Source organism: Linepithema humile, chromosome 4 (assembly GCF_040581485.1).
Source record: "Linepithema humile isolate Giens D197 chromosome 4, Lhum_UNIL_v1.0, whole genome shotgun sequence".
NCBI classification, from domain to species: domain Eukaryota; kingdom Metazoa; phylum Arthropoda; class Insecta; order Hymenoptera; family Formicidae; genus Linepithema; species Linepithema humile.
The window spans coordinates 9,029,747-9,048,452 of record NC_090131.1 but is presented as its reverse complement, the minus strand read 5'-3'; the positions used below and the strand labels follow the sequence as shown (position 1 = coordinate 9,048,452).

The following is an 18,706-nucleotide window of genomic DNA, read 5'->3' as shown; positions in this document are numbered from 1 at the left end:
CAGTCTTGTCTTACTCAGTCTTATTAAAGTCGAAACTATTATTAAAAACACAAAGTGTTAATATCCCGTGGAACGTTCTGTCATGGTGGAAAGAAACAAGGTGAGTTAGTCTCGTGGTTGCGCAGTAGTCTAAAGGTAGTGGGGAGCGGACAGCCAATCATAGGGGGCCCATTTCATGAAAATTCAGTATGGCTGATGGCTGATGACATGCTTTATTAACGTATATAAAGTGTATACAGTGTTCCTCTTAAAAAAATATATAGTGTTCGTGCAGAGAGTTTTCTTAAATTTGGAAAAGACCGATGTGACCGTCGTGTAAGTAATAAATGAATATATAATATGAAGATTTGTTTAGAGTTTGGTGTAATATGTAATATTATGTGACTTTATCTTTGTAGACAGTATGCCGACCTGTTGCATTAAAAATTGTAATAGTCGCAGTATTTATTTATTTACAATACTGTTTTGATTTTTTAATCAGCTGTGAACGTTTGAATTTTGCGCGCATAAAATGGGTCCCCTGTGATTGGTTGACAAGCAAGTCCCCCAACTCTTTGCCGCCATTATGCGCAATAACTCACCTTGTTTCTTTCCACCATGCGTTCTGTGACAAGATTGTGCAATTTATTTGTGCAACTACCACCTGTAACAGCTGCCTGAAAAAACCGCTGCTTTCGCTTTCTAGAGCCAGAAGCCCCGCCTAGAGCAATTACCGTTGACTTCCGAGACCCTACGAGAATCTGTAATCAGTAAGTTTCTCTATCTGACATTTTTTTATATACACCCCCTACTCAATTTACACAATGGGATTCAGTTTTTTTCTCCTTTCATTTTAGTGAACTACAACTTGAGTTCAACTTCTCAACCCGCTCGCCGTTTACGCCCGACTCGATCTCGAGTAATCCAAAACTTAACAAACTTATTGATTTTAATACATTTACTTATTGTAATTTATTAGCAAACATCATTATTTTTTATTGTAATTTATTAGCCAACATTATCATTTTTATTTTATTGACACTGAAGATGTAATTTATTAGCGACCGTTACTTTTTGTGGTTTATTTACTTGACACTAAAGATGATCTGATATTAGGCCGAAACATATGTTTCTATACTTTAATACAAATAGTTCGCACTAACAACAAGCGTTTTGACTTTTCTTGCTCCTTCTACATTATAACAAACTTATTGGTTTTCTTTGGATCAACATCATTCGCGTCGTCATATCTAAGATTTAGGATCAACCGCCTCCGTCGCCCCACTCGTCGTTTCACACACACACACACACACACACACACACGCACACGCACACACAAATCCAATTGATATCGACACACCAAGATCCCCTTTCCCACCGGAACTACTCATAATACCTACTTCTCCTCCATTAATCTTTCCTCAACCAATTTTTGATGTTCCCGAAATCGAACCAGATTACAGCAATATGTTTTCTCCAAGCGCCTCTATACCTAAATCCATCCGTGACATAATAAACCTTCGCCAAAATGAATTTTCCGATCTCGATTTTTATGACTCTCCGACCCGCCGACATTCCCCCGTCTCTCATTCTCCCAGGCTATTGCCAACATTATTTTTATATATTCCCCATATTAACAACCGTTTGCCTCCCGAAGAGTAACCAACACACATATCACTCACACATGTAATTGTAACATTAGTTACCAAATTGTTATTAACTAACATTAGTTATAAGTCATATTTTTATGTTATAAATATCTATGTATAATATATATCCAGCAATTTGTATTAATTTAGACTTCATTTTTATAGGTTTAAAAGATCAATTAGTATGATACATTTGGTTAAACAACGTAATTATAATCTTATTGTCTTATGTATTAACAAACTCAAAAATTATGCTTTTTTAAATTAAATATAATTTACTTTCTAAAACTTTTGTTTTAATTATCACCAACGTCTCATTTTCGTTCCTCCCTTAAGGGTTTGCACTGGTTCTGTCACTAGTAATTGAAATTACTATCTCAGACCAAAAAGGGAATCATCCGAACGGCAATACTGAATAGCGGAGTAAGAGCGACCTTCAGTCGTTGACCCGTTTTTCAGATTTCTATAAACAAACCGTTCGGGTCACTGGGTCAGACTTGAAATCTGACCGGTGATACGCGGCTGTTACGATCCTCCTCTGACTTCTCCAAGTGAGGACGTAACACGTGTGTCATTTTTTTTAAATGCAATACTCATAAATAATGTCAATATTCATAAAGGAAAAGGAGTATGTGTTTTAGTTGTGTGTGCTTTTGAAAGTTTTTGAAAAATGTCTCAGTCTGCCAAACGTCAGCGGCTTCTGCTTAACTTTTTCTCTAAAAAAGAAAAAACTGATTTCGAAGAAAAGCCCAATAAAGATAAAGGTAAGTTAGCTTAGATGTGAATCAGATTATACGCACGGAGTAGTATAAAGAGACAAAATTAATGCTTCCGAAAACGGTCATACAAAAAATCTTGCGTAAGCTTCACGCAATTTTTCCATTACGAAAAAGATCTTGTTTAAAAAAATATTAAAAATTAATTTTGTTTTGAAAAAAAAAAAAAAACTAAACAACTTTAATTTCAAATTTTTTAAATTGAACATTTGTTGGTAAATTATTTTTTCACATATTAGATCTGCCGTTTTTTATTTTTATTTTGATAATGGATTCGTAATCAGTTACTTCAAAAACTAAATAATATACATTTTTAAGTCAAACATTTTTGGATTTTTGGCCAAAATTCAAAAATCTGGAACTTCTTTCTGTTATTGTACTCATATTTTCAATCGAATTATTTAATATTTTAGATTCTCAAAAAAATAAAACAAAATAAATAAGGATGAACTTCAGCGGGAACAAACGTCACAAGTTATGTAACATTTTTATATTTTTTAGTGTGCAATATAAAATTATCCTGACTTTTGGTCATACTGTTTCATTTTGTGTGTGTGTGAATTTTAACCCCCCACCCCCGCGAAAAAATATCCTGGGTGCGCCACTGGGCACATATAATAGTGCTCTCTTTCAATGGTTCACCGGTTTTGTTATAAAAACTTGTTACAACTCAGAATTCTGTTCGAGGCCAGAAATAGTTGTCGGAAGGAAGACCGAATCGAATAGAACACTAAACCAAACAGTATTCTGTTCGAAACGCTGTTGGATTACGGCAAATGTTCTATAGTCTATATCCTACCTTAAAAGAAACATGTTATTTACTTTTTGAGCCTCTTTTCGTTGTCATCGTGACGGTTATCGATCGATTTATCTATCGCCAAGTTCGCGTAGACGATTTTGTTTATTATCGATCGGTTGTCATAGAGATGATTGCGTTTGACAGTTTGTACTTTGACAACTTTATTTTAATAGCTGTTTGACAAGTTTAAAGTGTTGAAAGAAAAGGAAGGAAAGAAAAGAAAAAAAGGTGCGCGTGTAACGCGCGCATGTACATATGTCTTACAAGGGGAGGACGCGGACTTCGGGTCACCGATTTCAAAGAAATTTTTATATAGTATAGTACTCTATCAGAAGAGTACTTTAGTAAAAGGATAGGGCGCAACGCTCAGCCGTTTTCGAGAAAAATCTATTTGAAGTTCATGACGTCCCTTATATTCCGGTCCTGTTGGATCAATTGTCGAGATGGCGGCGTAGCTCGGGCACTTAGGCTCTGAGCTATCACGCTGTCAACCTAGGTTCGATCCCTGCCTATTATACTTTTTTTTCATTTATTTTATTTATTCTAGCGAATATTTATTCATTATATTATTATAATGAAATAAATTAATTTTAATTAACAATTTTGTTTTTTTTTTAATTTGCATTTTCACTACTTCTATCATATAAAAAATAAAGTAAAAAAAACGTCTACGATTTAAATAATATTATAATTATTATTTAATACCAGAAATATTTTATTAATTATAATTTAATTTGGTATGTAATTTTTCACTCAACTTCGTTGAGTTACTTATTGCTCCAACCATAATATTTGTATACCTAATGTTTTCACATCAGGTAACTGCTAACAGTTTTTAGCTCTCCTTCAGACTACTTCCCTTCTGTAACGTATATTTCTACACACCAAATTAAATTATGATTAATAAAATATTTCTGGTATTAAATAATAATTATAATATTATTTAAATCGTAAACGTTTTTTTTACTTTATTTTTTATATAATAGTAGTGAAAGTGCAAATTAAAAAAAAACAAAATTGTTAATTAAAATAATTTTATTTAATTATAATAATATAATGAATAAATATTCGCTAGAATAAATAAAATAAATGAAAAAAAAAGTATAATAGGCAGAGATCGAACCCAGGTCGACAGCGTGATAGTCCAGGGCCTAAGTGCCCGAGCTACGCCGCCATCTCGACAACCGATCCAACAGGACCGGAATATAAGGGACACCATAAACTTCAAATCAATTTTTCTCGAAAACGGTTAAGCGTTGCGCCCTATCCTTTTACTCAAGTATTCTTCTGATAAAGTACTATACCATATAAAAATTTCTTTGAAATTGGTGACCCGAAGTCCGCGTCCTCCCCTTGTTAGTAAAATTAAAATGATTGCAGACAGAAAATACTGTAAGTTTTACAAATATATACCTCACAATCTGCGATCAAGTCGTCGTTGCAATCACAATCATGATTGTTGTCGTTGCTGTAGATTTGCTTAAAGATGTCTGTGCTAGAGCCGCACGTTATTTGCTCCGTTGATTTTGCAAAATTTTTGCTGTGCAGTTTTTGATCTTTGTTGAATCTTTCATTCTCTGGATTATAAGCGATACCATTCATAGCTTGATTCACATGTTGTGCTACCAGTTGGGGATCGATGATCTTGGGCTGCAGGTAACTGGATCCATCCTGTTGGAGTAATATAAAGTCTTTCTACACATGTATCAGACAAGACAAAATATGTATATGTTATGTGATAATTACATCGACATCAGATTGTATGTTAATGCATTCTTCATCCGAATCTGGTCTCCTGACTATTATTTCAGTTTCCAGGTTTGGCAATGCACTCGCCATAGGCATCGGATGATTTATCACATCAGGGTCCTTTGCAAGAAAAATATCAGTTTTTTTGAAGAATTTATTGTATAATTAATTCATTCAGTTTCCCAATTTTTTAGACAAATTATATGAAATTGTTATTGAATGCCTCAAAAAGATGAAAATTTTAGAGGATGTAGTATAAAAATATAAATCATTTTGATGTAAATAAAACATTATATATACAGTGTGTATAATTAGTGTGTCCCACATTAATTGCACCATACGATAATGGCACATTCTTGAGATTATTTTGAAATGAAAATCCTAATGCCAAAATGTCTAGGCTAAATAGTTTTTAAATTAAAAGCATTTAAAATTTATCACATTCAAGTTGCTCCAAAGGCACAGTTGTAAAAAAACGGATTGATATCTGAAGATATCCTCATTACTGTGTTACATTAATACCGTGCCTCAGCGCGCAAATTTGAAGCAAACTGATTGGTCAACTCTGAATGCTTCTCATTTAAAAACTATTGTAACCTCGACATTTTGATATTAGGATTTTTATCTTAAAATGATCTCAGGAATGTGTCATGTGGTGCGGTTACTATGAGACATCTTGTATATATTATACAAGGTGATTCAAAACAACCTGATGTCCTTGAAGTGTCATATTCTCGAGCAATTTCTAAAACGATCTTTCCTTTTGCAAAATTTTGTCCGAAGCTTAGTTTTTGAGTTATAATTGAAAATAGGTCGCCACTTACATGACTTCGGTACAACGGGCAAGTAGGGACGATGCAATACATTATAAGACTAACAAAACATTTGACAGTTTCATGATGCGTTGCGTATCCCTGCCTGTCTGCTGTACAAGACTCGTGTGTGAGTAGCAAACTATTTTCAATTATAACTCAAAAACTAAGCTTCGGATAAAACTTTTCTAAAAGAAAAATTATCTTAGAAATCATTGAAAAATATGACATTTCAAAGACATCAAGTTGTTTTTAATCACCTTTTATTCACAAAAGTGTCCCATTTTAATTACCCATCTCGAATATTTTGTAACTGACGTATTTTCGTGGAAAGTATTTCAGATAAAATTTATTTGGTCCTGAGGGGGCCATAAAAAATTACTGTTTGTTTAATCTGTTGTGCCCCTTTTGAGGGCACGGGTTCGGGATCTGCCGAGAATGTTAGAGTAGACCGGGAATCCGGAAATTGTATATCTCGTAATAAATAAAACGAGTTTCCATATATTTCGTGGTTTCTTGATTTTACAAGTTTCCTCTTTTTTACAATGTACTAAGTTCCGTTTCAGGAATCTTTATCTTAGCTTAGTTTTCACGGAGTCTCAAGTTACTCTTATTTGTTAGTTACGATTCGCGATCTTCTTGATACGTGTCCCGATGGACATACGTCCGTCCCGTTTGGTTGTTAATTTTCGACCCGCCGTCGTGGTCTCGCGACGGCGGGCGATTTTATAATCGCGAAACTGCAATTGATTGCAGTTTTGAAGGTCTTTCGATCGAACTTGCTGACGGATTCTTGATAATTTGTCAGCATTCTCGCGTTAGGAACGAATTAGGTTTCGATTTACGCTGCACGATTCTCCAGTGTCTCGTACGAGCCGGAAATGCACTGAATCGTCAGCGTTCTTATCTGATATAGTGTAATAGATATTCTTATAATATTTTATTAATTAATAATTGGTTGTGGTTCTCTGGACCCACAACAAATCTTAGAAGAAGGCGATAAGATCACGTCAAGATTACTTTGGTTTCTTTAAACGGGAACCTATACTTTTCATGGCATATTTTTGTAGCCGATGTTGAGGCGTTTTTGAAACACTACCTCCGGCATTAGCAGTACTCAAGATGTATCACGCGGGAGTTATTCCATCAGATTTACACTTTGTGTGTGTGTGAAGGGGGGGGGGGCGGGGGAAGGTATGTGATGTGCATAGATAAATTTTTAATTTCTCAAATGTTTGAAAACATTTCCTTCTACCTCAAAGTAGTGGTGCAATCGTCTTTCAAACTCGCAATTGGTATTTAATAAAACGTTACTAGAAATTAGTCTGCAAGCATTAACACTGACAATAAGTGCCTAGCACATTTTGAGCGTGATCCCGCGGGGCCCAAATGACAAGCGCGCGACTGTCGGTCGAGTTTTGTAGCGGGCTAAGCATCGAAATCATTTTCATTTAGAATAAAGAAATAGATAGGCAATACTCTGTCCAGCGAGAGAATATACCTCGGTCTGCGCATAGGAGAAGCATAGCAGCCAAAGTAAGGAGAGCGTTGGCATTGACAAGCTGCACGAGCAGTACAGTTATGTGGAGTGGGGGGGGGGAAGGTTTCTAAGCGTTTCGTGAGGGGAAACCTGCGCAAAACAGACTAGTTTTCGTCCGAACCAGGTATATTCTCTCGCTGGGCGGAGTATAGACAGATTTTTAGTAATTTTGAATAAAGGGATTTTATTTCGCGCTTTTGCTGATTATCAGTTTATAAACTTCCTAAAAAAACCAAATAGTTGCAACGTTAATTTTAATAGACATCTCCTAGAAAAAGAACAAATTTTGAAATAGATGGAGGACAATTTTTTACAATGAAAAAGGAGAATGTATTTTCCTTTTGAATACCGTCTGATAATCCTATGCAAGAGTTTGAATGAGTTATTTGCAGTCGGCATTTGCGTTATTAACCGTGTATTGTCACGCGCATGAGATTTTGTTAGTCTGTTGTGTTATGCTATGCGTCTCGCTCGCGTTAATCTTGGAAATATCTAACTATTGCGTTTAGCGTTCGGATTGCACGTGATAAACTTAGCGCTTGGATGTAGCATTTTGGATTTAATATGTAGCGTTTGAATTTCAAAAGTGTGATCATAATAGCGGGAATTCGGCGAAAAAATGTACGTTGCATTGCTTGAGATCATGCAAGTCTATGAATGTCACATAATCATCGCGTATATTGCGTTTATAATTAATAACAGAGATTTGACTCATTCCGAAACGCATACCCTATCGTACTCATCCGTGCTTCTTGCGCTATAATTGTTACTTTCTCGTGTATTGTGCCTCGTCACGTATGTTATACAGGGTGACCATTAGGATTTAGTTAAAAGTAAATAGTTATTATTTCATAAAAAGTAGACCGAACGAAATAATAAATAAAACGCCATTTTGTAGCGGAAACTTGTCAAATTTTATTACCGTAAGTATGAAACAAATATATAATATTTTAATAATTCAAATACACATTATTAAAAAAGGGGCAAAAATTTGCTTGCTCGCGTGACTGATGGTATATGTTTTTAAAATGTTATTCATCGGAATCTGCACAGAATTGCAACCGTTTTTAAAAACTTTGAAAAACATTATCCAACATGACTGTAGAAATGCTGCGAGTGCATTTTCGAATGCTATCAGCTCTTCGGTGTTTTGAGACTGTACAGCATAACATTTGTCTTTGAGGTATCTTTAGAGGAAAAAATAGCACGGGTTTAAATCGGGTGAATAAGGAGACCATTCCAGACCTCCTTGAATAAATTTCGAATATCCTAACCCAATCACCCTGTTGTCATACACTTTATGTATCAATTCGAACATCGCGAGTACGTTGTGGAATCGCGCCATTTTGCATAAAATGAAATTTTTTTACTAATCCTCATTTCTTTGCATGAGGAAAAAATTTTGTCTTTAACAACTCTTTATAACTTTCACTGATAACGGTTCCTTCACAGAATCCTTCACAGAATCCTTCACAGAATTGCAGATAAACTCCTTTTACAGAAATCGCAGTCCACGCGGAAACTTTTTGGGGATGAAGAGGAACGGCAATCGACACATTCTGATTTTTTTTTCGTATGTCTACGATCATTCAAAGTGCCATACATACTAAAATTATTAATAATTCTACGAAAAAATATCAAATAATGAGTAAAATCTCAGATCATCAGCATAATGTGTAGATGAGATTAGGTTATGGTGCAATTCCAAGGAAGAAGCATACCTTCTGAGTAAATATTCGCTAGAAATTTTTTTAGATCTATATTTACTACGGAATCCACGATACGTTTCAATATAGTTTTTGCCTCTACTATAGAAGCAATCGATAAGAAACACTTTTTCTTCAATGTTTAACGCGTTTATTTTAACACTCATAAACCGGCTTGTATAACGGCTCAAATAAAATTGATAGGTCACAAGTACTGTGTAACGGTGCAGCCCGCAAGCTGCATCGTTACGGCTACGGACCGTCCATCGTCCGTAGCCAACCAAGGGCGCATCGAGCGCCGATAAATTTCTTATCGTAACAACGGCGGTCAACCGCCGAAAATCCCCCACACCCGACCGTTCCGAAATTCCGTTTTGTGGGGGGCTCGCCGCCGAAACCGCCGATGCTTGCCGATTCGAAACCATTCGGCTGCCAGCCGGGTATAAAAGAGGCCCGGCTGAACGTCTTCTCACCAGACCCGGTTCGTTGCCTCAGCAGCGAACAATCCTGCTGCGAGCGTTCTCGTAGTCCGACCGAGAGTACTCGGATTCTATGCCTTCATTCCAGGTACACGAGCGTTCTCGATACCGTTTCTATCTCCGATACGAGCGTTCTCGTATACCCGTCGAGCGTACTCGGCTCCTCCAGGCATCGATCTTCGTATGCAGGGCATTCCCTCATACTTAGTCGAGTCGCCGCTCTGAATCCGCCTTCGTACGAGTGTTCTCGTACGTCCGCCGATCAGTTTCGGCCTCAAGCCTCTAGTACGAGCGTTCTCGTATTCCCGTCGAGCGTACTCGACGTCATGGTCCTAATTTCGCGTTGCCGCGCACCAGGGATTCATCCGCAGAATCCAGCGGGCAAATTGTGTCGACCAATCCGCGCCGTCAAGCGACCCGTCACGATCTACGATCGAACGGACTCGCGATACCGTCACGAACGCACTCACCGACGAGTGTTGCGTTGTACCGACCGTTGCGACACGATCGCCCGCGCTTGCGCTCTCTCTGATCGCACCAAGACGCCTCACGTCAAACTCTAATGATTAATTCACCGCCGCTTTAACGAATTATTTCGCCGTTTGCTTTACAGAATTGTTTCACTGTTGCCGATACTCCAGATTTATTTCACGCCGCGTTAATAAGTATTTCGCCGTCCGTTTAAATAACTGTTACACCGTTGCTGATACTCCAGATTTATTTTACGCCGCTTTGATAATTATTTCGCCGTCCGTCTAAATAATTGCTTCACCGTTGCTTATACCAATCTCACCGATACTTGTACGATTATTTCCCGCCGTTTTAACGAATCATTTCGCCGTTTGCTTAACTAATTATTTCACTGTTGTTATCATACCGATCGCACCGATCCTTTCTATTTATCTCACGCTACTTATATGTTCTTTCGAATTCGCTTCGCACCCGCTTCGCATGTACACACAAGCATTGAAGCAGATCATTTGAAGCAAGTCATTTCAACATCTTACTTAATAAATGTTGTTTCTTTACTTTTGTTATAAACGAGCATTTATTTTATTTGACATACCCCCAACCGACCGAACCTGGATTCCGGCGAGCTACTCCGCGTCCGCCGAAGCTCACACGGTTTCAACTGGAACCTAATCAGTTAAATGACTGTCGAAATTGAGGAGGGAAAATATAACCATTTACTTTCAACTAATAATCACCCTGTATTTGCGTTAATTTTTGTATTGCTTATTTGCTGTGATTTTCAATCATTTAAGGGGGAACACCAGGGTGACGGCCGAAAAAAAAGGCTATTTTCGTGAATTTTTTTTTCATTATCTAATAGTTTGTTTAATTTATAAACTATATATGTTAAAAGTACATACTTATATTATGTTACAAAAAAATTTCATAAAATAATATTCATATTTATAATAACTATGGTGATTGATGTGCACCTCGTCTGAAAAAACATGGGTGCACGGGCGCTCGTGCTGCATCTGAACGGGAGCTCTAAAATAAATTTTTTAAATTGTGATTTAAAGTATATGAATGTAGTTTTAGTTGCACGTACGGATTTTTTGATAAAATAATTTTTGACAAAATGGCACTGTTTAAAAAAAAAGTTTTCGATTTTTCAACAAAAATTCGTTACTTCTTTAATTGTTTTTCAAAAACTAATAATCCGATTGAAAAATCCGTACGTGCAACTGAAGACAATTTTGTTGTGAACATTCTGTCCAAATTTCAAGTAATTCGGATAAAAATTGGCCGAGATATGAGAGCGCCCAGTTACGAAAACGTGGTTTCGAGAAAAACGCGTTTAAAGTTTTACAACTAATTGGTTCATATAAAACGATAAAATTTTGTAACGAACCAAAGTGCGTCCAATCCGGGTGCATATGAAGTGCCTTCTGAAGCAATAGAACTCAAGCACGTAGACAACAAAAGAATACCGGTAAAACTCCCTACAGACAGATCAAGGGGACTGCCGAATCTTTTCAGGTAGCGCGCGGCCGGTTCTACTAGCGGCATCTGATCAAATTCTACTCTGTGACATATTTACTATAGTTTCGTTACGAATTTCACCATAATATTATAGGGACATATTTTTAAGACTCCAAACATCACAAAAATGCAAAAAAAAAAAAAATCGATTTTTTGAAACCGTCACCGTGGTGTTCCCCCTTAACACGATCTTTGCGTCGAGCTTTATTTAAATTACCATTTTTGTGCTTCTAGTTAATAATCTTTTTGTTTTTATTACATGAAAAATATATAGGCTCGTATTAATAAATCAATTACAAATAGAATAATGAGGATATTGAACCAATGCCAAATGTATTTGCTTTAACAATCTTTTATTAATACATCAAACAAATATTTCGATCAAGATTTGACCATCTTCAGTATGTTTTATCAAATTAAAAATGGTCCAAAATACTATAATAACGATTGAGGTCAAAACTAAAATTACAAAAGAAAAACAATACAATAATTATTATTATCTTAAATTGAATGCTAATGAATTGGAAATTAACCAAGCATATCTGTAAGACTATGAGTTCACTGTATAAGATATTAGTATAAAATGTTAATAATTTGACAGACAGCGGACAACTGTAAGAGACATTTTTAGAAAAATGTAATGATGAGAAAAAAAGAAGCGAGAAAGGAACAAGATGAAAGAGAGGGAAGAAGAGAAAATAACAAACAAGTAAAAAACTAAAGGAAATAAGAATTATAATGATAGTAACAAATTAAAATTTGGTACACAGTAATCTGAGAGGAGATCAGTATCACTTTGTTTGTTAAGACCGTGATTCTATCTTTTGATATGTACCATCTCTAATATCAATCTTTTGTATTAAGAGGACTAGGAAGTTAAAAAATCGATTTTTTATTGCATTTTTTGAAAGTGCTATCCTTCCTGAATAAAATGCCACTTGGTAGATGTCGAAATTCGCAAAATTACCGATTTGGCAGCCGAAAAGGTCGAGCGGCGCACGAATTTGATTTCGTCCACCTACAAGTAGCCGAGCGTCGACCGTCGAAAGGAGCTAGTACAAAAGGAACTGCCGGCTAACCTTTTCTACCGTATAATATATGAACAACTGCTTGTACAAACAGGTTTTCTATTGTTACATATACAAACACTAACACACTGAAATTGTATCGTTACCAAGTAAACGTTTTAACATCTGCCGGTTCCGATTGAGCGTTCCAACTGAGAAGAGCGTCGCAAATATTGAGAGAAATATTATTTGTAGTTTCATTACATTTCTGATTTTTCTGAAAAACCGAAAAAACGACAATTTCAAGGCAATCAATTTACTATAAAAGATGAAGAAGCTTCTACTTCGTACAAAAAACTAAAAGATAGTTCTTTTTCTTCCACAGTTAATCCTGAAATTGGTTATGAAATAATAGATTTTTTAATTGTTCTTAATATTATTGCTTTGTTTGTTGTGTGTAAAGAATGCAGTGAAAATATTGCATTGGTTTAGGAGATATAACAAATTAAAGTTTCGCAATTTTAATGCTCTTCTGGTGTTATAAACTGATATTACGAACAGTAAAGTATATACGTCGTGTTTGTATATGTTACATCTTGATAGGACTCCACGATTCTTTTCTTTCTTGCGAGTTTATATTTCATTAGAAACCGTATCTGGCAAACACGAGAAGTAATAAATTGTAAATTGTTTGAATAATGTCGATATAGCTTAACGAAGTTTCTCTCAGATTGCCTCTGATAAACAAATCAAAAATTATCATTTAACTTACAGGAACGATATTTGAATCTAAACTTTTGACAGAACTGACATCATAAATTGAATGTTAAATCACCGCAACTTAAACTGCAGCTCTAAACTCTAAGACCAAGCAAATCATAAACTCCGCTAAAAGAATTTTTCGCACAAGCATCAATAATGACAGAAAAGTCGACACCGGTCGAGTGTTTGTCAGATCGAATATTTCGCACTGCGAATGCGTGGGCAATCATCAATTTCTCAATCAAATTACACTGCGTAAAGACTAAAAAACCACCCTATCAGACTCACGTACTACCAATAGAATGGATAGATTCTTCTAAATGTTAGCATTCTACACCTCACCGAGATCAAAAAGATCAATTAACTTTTCCATTAGACCAACGAAATTATTAAGTAGGGATGTGGAAGAGAGGGCGTAATTATAAAAACCTCGTTGGCTCTTTCCGCAAGCACACTAAACACTATTCACTATTCAATGTTTATTATTCATTTTCTTTTTTACTTGGCACCACTTTCGGTTGCTCAGCATTTTTTCAAATTCAACCTACGAGTTTTTAATATCACAAAACAGTGTTATCATTATCGTCATCATCATCATTTCTACAAAAATTGGAACTGCTTCCAACAACTCGTTCTGACTGAACTAATCCTTTCCACGCTACTACGGAAGAGCTCACCACTGCCACTTGACTGTTTCGTCCAGTGTAAATCTACAACTAATAAGTCTTCACTTTTGAATGCATTCAAATTCATTTTAGAGTTCCGATTCCTTCTCGACACAGATAATTAAGTTTTCCTTTCTTTTATTTATAGTGCCGTTTAATGTTAATTCTGCTGTACACCTCGCCGTAGTCGCCTGGGTTGATTCCAGGATTTCCTTACTATTTGGGAAATAATATCACTGTTATCACCTTCCTTCAGATACCACGTCAATTATCTAGCGAGTAGATCTAACCGCCGTGTATTTTTAGCACTCAACACACATACACACACGCTGTCGACACATTTCACCAATAAATAACATGTACAGTTTCCTCCGTCCCCCACTCCAAGACTTCATTCTATTTCTCTGGCTCCTTCAATAGAATTCCTTGAAGAAATAATTCCTGTACGCGATTCTCCTGTGCCTAGGCTTCCACCCCCAATTGAACCTTTCTCCAATCATGTCGATCGAGTAATAGATCTTCTCTCTGACGAACTCCTCAATCCAGACTTTTATTTGATGCCCACTCGCTGCAATTCTCCTATAAGATATTTTACTTCTTCTCGACCTTCCCCTCTTTCCCCACTTCCTCCCAAATATCACTTCCATGTAAATTCTTTCTCTCCACGAAGAATAATTGACAAATATCGACCACATGAAATTATATAAAATTGTTATCAGTAGAAAATTTCCACTAAATATGATAAGGCTATTCATTAAACTATGTAATTATAATCATGTCACTTTTGTATTAATCCAACTAAAAAGTCATACTTTGATTTTAAATATAATTTAAATTTTATACTAAATTTTATATTAAAAAGACCTCGTCTACGTTCTTTCCCTTAAGGGTTTGCGCTGGGTTTAGGGTTTCCGTCCCTGATAATTGAGATCTTTATCTCAGACCAAAAAGGAAACAATTCGAATGGCGATACTGAATAACGGAGTAAGAGCGATCTTCAGTCGTTGACCCGTTTTTCAGATTTATATAAACAAACAGTTCGGGTCACATCCTTGAAATCTGACCGGCGATACGTGACTGTTACTATCCTCTTCTGACTTTCTCTAAGTCAGGACGTAACAATTGTGAAACTTTAATTTGTTATATCTCCTAAACCAATATTGTCCTCGCACTTGATTTTTGCGGGGAACTCATTGTTCAGAACAACCTCCCCTACAACATATCCAAATGGCGACAAAATCGGTGAGATGTAACCTAAAATTTCGTTGTGGTATTAGAACTATAATTGTGATTTAAATTGCGTGTGAGAAGTTTCGCGTATGTGCATGTTGTGTTGTCTGTCTCGCGTTAGGAATCAATTTGTTATAGTTTGGAATAATATCTGGTTACATTGTGTCCGAACTTCGAGAATGATACTAATTGCAATTTCTCGGGGTTTGACCGACAAACTGGCGCGTAATTCTCGCAATAGGTCGGACAAATTGTGAAAATACGATATTGCCGTGCATATTGCGCTTACGAAAGACCGTAGGTTCTTCCGTCGGTTAGAAGCATGCGTTCCACTATTATTCGCGTTGATTAGGGTTGCGTTTCGTTTCGCACATTATGCGCACGAATTACATAGAAAACGTTCCGTTTCACTCAATGCGCGCATGAACAGCGCTTAGAATTCCCTAGATCCCCACCACCTGCAGCGCATAATACACGCATCAGCTACCTCAAGTTTGAGTTGCAGCAGCTTATGTGTTCCATGCGATTGCGTAATTGCATATGGCGATTAATAGCGATATTGTAAAAAGTGTCAAAATAGAAAGAGTCATAATGGAAGAGTCATTGATGATTCACTACTATTACTGTCACTCATTTCATTAATTAAAAACATTGTCACATTGATAGCGCAATTTATTGTGGAATCATTTTGATTTTCCGCTTCTAATGCGTTCAATATCGTTCCGTTTCAAAGCATGTATCATGCGCATAATGAAACGAAACGCAGCCAATGCGCTAAGCATTAGCGATGCGAACGATGCGTGCTATGCGCAAAACGGAACGCAACCTAGACCAGCAATCATTTTGCCATATATTGCGTCTTCGCGAGGACGATATTTTTGCGTTGTCCTTATTGATTTTCCTAATTTTGTACGCGATTATTCCCATTCGAAATCATATTTTCTGTGCGCGTATTTCTAATTTTCTTTTTTTTTTTTATATATTTTTAACCGCTTGAATCTTTGTAATATTTCTTTTTGTTTAGCCCAATTTCTTTTTTTTATAATTTTTTTCTTGCAATAAATCTATTAACTTTTTTTATTATTATTGTTGCCATTTATTTTTTTTTATCTGTATTGTGTTTGTGTCCCGCCACGACCCATCGCTTGCCCGTTTCGTGCCCGTATCCAGCTCTCCGCCCTGCCTCTCTACCGTTACATCGAATTTTCCAAGTCGTTTGCCGAAGTTAGTATTTTTAGTGTTTCGTTAAATTTGGTTTGGTGGTTAAAAAATTTCGCGTAAAGCAGAATTGACGTTTGGCGTTCATTCTGGTGAATTGTTTCGCGAATTTCGATTAAAGGCGATGATATTTGATTCGTGTCCAAACATCCGACCCAATATTCTCTTTTCCTCTTTCCGCGACGCGTTTGTTGCCTAAGACTCGGTTCTCGCTCTTTTGTGGTTGAGTCGAAGAAAAATTATTAAGGGACGGCAGCAAAAAGCGTCGCAACAGATATTCACTTTTCCTTAACGCAATCGTTATATTACCCTTATCTGCTTTTGTAAATAAAATATCCAGATGATCTTTTACAATTTTTTTTGTGCATGTTAACCACTTTAAAACTAAATTTTCACTGGCATTTAATAAAAATGAATTTTTGTAAAAATTTTTTAGAATAGAAAATAGATCCTGTTTCTAATATCTACCTGAATCGACTCATGACACCTATTTATATTTCTTTCGATATGTTTAATGAGTACTATTGAATAGGGTAATCTTAATTTAGATCGAGCGCTGAGAAGTTTTACCTTTTTTTAGAAGCAGAGCGCATATGTACATACTGACGTGTAAGAGTTCATGTATATGATGACATGTAGGACTTCTTGTTACGCGTGTGAGTGAGTCTCTCACAGAGACAAAGGCGACCAAAAACTATCTTCGCGTACGATTAAAACAAATTGTGAAAAGCGAGAAAACTTAGTGTATCATTTATTGATTACACTGGCCAACGTGGTTTTTGCTGTTTGAATATAATATACCATTTCCGATGTATTTTTTCACACTAAACACGAATCCTGCCACGAAATTGCTTCACGTCAGGTTTTTGAGAAAAGTGAGGTTAAAAGTGTCAAAATTGACGTTTTTTTGGCATATTCATGATTTTTTTGCTGGTAAAATAAATTTTACTTTTTATTTTTGTTTACGCCATCTTAAAGCACCAATTTTTACCTTCAAACTCGATTTTTTTGAAACTCCGTACGATTTTTTCTCGCCGAGTTAACCTTTCCACTGTTAGACGAAGATGAACATTTCGTACCAAAAATGTACTTGAAAAACGAAATTTCAGAACTGGATGATGATTTTGTAATATGAAGGGTTTTGAGGTCGCTGAATCCAAATCTGAAATAAGATTTTCAAAATTTAAAATAGCCGATCCAATATGGCGAACCAAAATTTGTAAAAATATTTGAATATCAATAAAATTTGGTATATACTCAATAATATTTGAAAGGAGCATAAAGAGCCACAGCAGGTTATTCGTGCAAAGATTATCATATATTAGTTTTTACCATTATTACAATTACATTAAAATAAACGTTTCTGCCTGTCATCGGGCTTTCTTCAGTATTATTTTGCAAGAACAAATAAACCGCAACGCATTAATTAAGTAAACAGTATACAAAGCAAAAAAATTTTTTTACAATCCATAGTTAACAGAAGTGTAGTTCAAATTCTAACGACGTTAGGACTGTAATCAAAATAAAAAAACCAAATAAGAATTCGTGTTACAATCAGTGCGCTGACCGGAGATAGAAATAATTTTTATATACTTGTAGTAAAGCATCTAAAGAATATGAGCTCATCCACCCAGAAGGAGCGAGGTAGAAGAGAAATCTTTGATCCATACTATGTGATGGTTGAGATCTTAATGTTCAAAATTGAGTAAAGACAATTTCAAGCAATGATGGAAAAGTGAGGAGGGGGGGGACGGAAGGACAAGAAGTATGGAGGGGAAGGAATAGGTGAAGTGGAGGGGATAAAGGAATTAGTATAGAAAAAGGAAGCAATACAATTATAAAGGAGGAAACAGGAGCAAACGTTTATTTTAATGTAATTGTAATAATGGTAAAAACTAATATATGATAACCTTCGCACGAATAACTTGCTGTGTGGCTCTTTACGCTCCTTTCGAATATTATTGATTTTACATATCAATGTTATTGATTTTACATATCAATGTACATCTATAATTTTTGGTATATACTGTTTTTTTTCCTTCTGGGTGGGTTATATTTCATTTCCCCATATGAGATTCTGGCATTTTAAATCTTCTGTGTATAATGCACTTTATACGAGCAAAAGTTAGCTGTATCTTACTTATACAAACACAGCGGATAGGTTAACACATTTCTTCACCTGACAGCGGAAAGGTTAATTCGGCGAAAAAAAATCGTACGGAATGTTAAAAAAATCGAGTTTAAAGGTAAAAGTTGGCACTTTAAAATAGCGTGAAAGAAAGTAAAAAATAAAATTTACTTCACCAGCGAAAAAATCATAAAGATGCCAAAAAACTTCAC

At 35.8% G+C, this 18,706-nt stretch overlaps 1 protein-coding gene and 1 long non-coding RNA gene across 10 annotated transcripts in view; both read right to left on the bottom strand.

The window, feature by feature from the left end:
• Alk (Anaplastic lymphoma kinase) overlaps positions 1-18,706 on the bottom strand; it is a 233,657-nt gene that overhangs the window by 35,544 nt on the left and 179,407 nt on the right. For 8 of the 9 annotated variants that reach the window (XR_010889918.1, XR_010889915.1, XR_010889917.1 and 5 more), the window contains 2 exons: positions 4,950-5,072; positions 4,617-4,874 (listed from right to left, as the gene is read on the bottom strand). Coding sequence is in view for 5 of the 9 variants with exons in the window: in XM_067353965.1 (XP_067210066.1) it covers positions 4,617-4,874; positions 4,950-5,072 (381 nt within the window). In the remaining 4 variants the exon portion in view is untranslated. Of the gene's footprint in view, positions 1-913; positions 2,092-4,616; positions 4,875-4,949; positions 5,073-18,706 lie in introns of those variants that run through there. The other variant, XM_067353966.1, reaches the window with a different exon arrangement.
• LOC136999600 (uncharacterized) lies at positions 10,801-11,980 on the bottom strand. The gene is made up of 2 exons (XR_010889925.1): positions 11,354-11,980; positions 10,801-10,989 (listed from the first exon to the last, which is right to left on the bottom strand). It is a non-coding gene; the product is annotated as an uncharacterized lncRNA (long non-coding RNA).